Below are 2,500 nucleotides of genomic sequence, written 5' to 3' on the forward strand. Positions count from 1 at the left end.
ACACTGAGGTGTTTATAACTGACACTGAGGTGTTTATAACTGACACTGAGGTGTTTATAACTGACACTGAGGTGTTTATAACTGACACTGAGGTGTTTATAACTGACACTGAGGTGTTTATAACTGACACTGAGGTGTTTATAACTGACACTGAGGTGTTTATAACTGACACTGAGGTGTTTATAACTGACACTGAGGTGTTTATAACTGACACTGAGGTGTTTATAACTGACACTGAGGTGTTTATAACTGACACAGGTGTTTATAACTGACACTGAGATGTTTATAACTGACACTGAGATGTTTATAACTGACACTGAGGTGTTTATAACTGACACTGAGGTGTTTATAACTGACACTGAGGTGTTTATAACTGACACTGAGGTGTTTATAACTGACACTGAGGTGTTTATAACTGACACTGAGGTGTTTATAACTGACACTGAGGTGTTTATAACTGACACTGAGGTGTTTATAACTGACACTGAGATGTTTATAACTGACACTGAGGTGTTTATAACTGACACTGAGGTGGTTTATAACTGACACTGATGTGTTTATAACTGACACTGATGTGTTTATAACTGACACTGAGGTGTTTATAACTGACACTGAGGTGGTTTATAACTGACACTGATGTGTTTATAACTGACACTGAGATGTTTATAACTGACACTGAGGTGTTTATAACTGACACTGAGATGTTTATAACTGACACTGAGATGTTTATAACTGACACTGAGGTGTTTATAACTGACACTGAGGTGTTTATAACTGACACTGAGGTGTTTATAACTGACACTGAGGTGTTTATAACTGACACTGAGGTGTTTATAACTGACACTGAGGTGTTTATAACTGACACTGAGGTGTTTATAACTGACACTGAGATGTTTATAACTGACACTGAGGTGTTTATAACTGACACTGAGGTGTTTATAACTGACACTGATGTGTTTATAACTGACACTGAGGTGTTTATAACTGACACTGAGGTGTTTATAACTGACACTGAGGTGTTTATAACTGACACTGATGTGTTTATAACTGACACTGAGATGTTTATAACTGACACTGAGGTGTTTATAACTGACACTGAGGTGTTTATAACTGACACTGATGTGTTTATAACTGACACTGATGTGTTTATAACTGACACTGAGGTGTTTATAACTGACACTGATGTGTTTATAACTGACACTGAGGTGTTTATAACTGACACTGATGTGTTTATAACTGACACTGATGTGTTTATAACTGACACTGAGGTGTTTATAACTGACACTGAGGTGTTTATAACTGACACTGAGGTGTTTATAACTGACACTGAGGTGTTTATAACTGACACTGAGGTGTTTATAACTGACACTGAGGTGGTTTATCCGCCGAATATAGGATTTGTGTCTTGCTTTTATGATTTGATATCCTCTCATTTTGGTTGTGTGTGTGCGTTTGTGTGTGTGTGTGTTTGTGTGTGTGTGTGTGTGTGTGTGTTTGTGTGTGTGTTTGTGTGTGTGTGTGTGTCCACGTGTGTGTTTGTGTGTGTGTGTGTGTGTCCACGTGCGTGTGTGTGTTATCCATAATAGGTTTGAACATATGGATGTATTAATGCTGGTCCTTGGCTGTGTATGTACTGTGAATTATCTAAAAGATGAATTAATTCAACCCCTCTCTCACTCCCTCCCTCCCTCCCCCCTCCCCCAGGCTCCCCCGCCCTCAGTGGCTCGGGGACGGTGGTGGTGGTGGTGGAGGACGTGAACGACGGCGTCCCGGTGTTTAGCTCCGCCTCCTTCCACACCTCGGTGGCGGAGGACGCGCCCACGGGGACAGACGTGCTGCTGGTCAACAGCTCCGACGCCGACGTGGGCCTGAACGGAGTGGTCAGGTAGGGACTAGAACCTATAACATACCTAGAGAGAGAGAGAGACTGAGAGATAGAGAGAGACTGAGAGAAAGAGAGAGAGAGAGAGAGAGAGAGAGAGAAAGGGAGAGAGAGAGAGGGGGTGAGAGAGGGGGAGAGGGAGAGAGAGACTGAGAGAAAGGGAGAGAGAGAGAGAGAGAGAGAGAGAGAGAGAGAGAAAGGGAGAGAGAGAGAGGGGGTGAGAGAGGGGGAGAGGGAGAGAGAGACTGAGAGAAAGGGAGAGAGAGAGAGAGAGAGAGAGAGAGAGAGAGGGGAGGGGGTGAGAGAGGGGGAGAGGGAGAGAGAGAGACTGAGAGAAAGAGAGACAGAGAGAGAGAGAGAGAGAGAGAGAGAGAGAGAGAGAGAGACAGAGAGAGAGAGAGAGAGAGAGAGAGAGAGAGAGAGAGAGACAGAGAGAGAGAGAGAGGTTGATAGGGGGGGGTTGGAGAAGGCGGGGGACACTGGATTAAACCCCCCCCCCCTCCAACCCCTCATAGATGGATCTCCCTCCCCTCTCCCAAGCCGGACGTCTGACTCCCCCCCACCCCAGTGGGGGTCCTGGGGAGTGGAGGGGGGAGAAGGGGGGAGGAGGAGGGAGGG

General features: G+C 45.2%; 1 protein-coding gene across 1 annotated transcript in view; it reads left to right on the plus strand.

Annotated features, from left to right (window-relative positions):
* Positions 1-2,500, plus strand: part of fat4 (FAT atypical cadherin 4) — a gene marked incomplete at both ends in the record, with an annotated part of 97,966 nt that overhangs the window by 55,106 nt on the left and 40,360 nt on the right. Inside the window, 1 exon segment of the mRNA XM_080536651.1 lies at positions 1,705-1,885. Coding sequence (XP_080392777.1) covers positions 1,705-1,885 — 181 coding nt within the window.

The sequence above is a fragment of the Nansenia antarctica genome (assembly GCF_963989245.1).
Source record: "Nansenia antarctica genome assembly, chromosome: 7".
In the NCBI taxonomy this organism is placed as follows: domain Eukaryota; kingdom Metazoa; phylum Chordata; class Actinopteri; order Argentiniformes; family Microstomatidae; genus Nansenia; species Nansenia antarctica.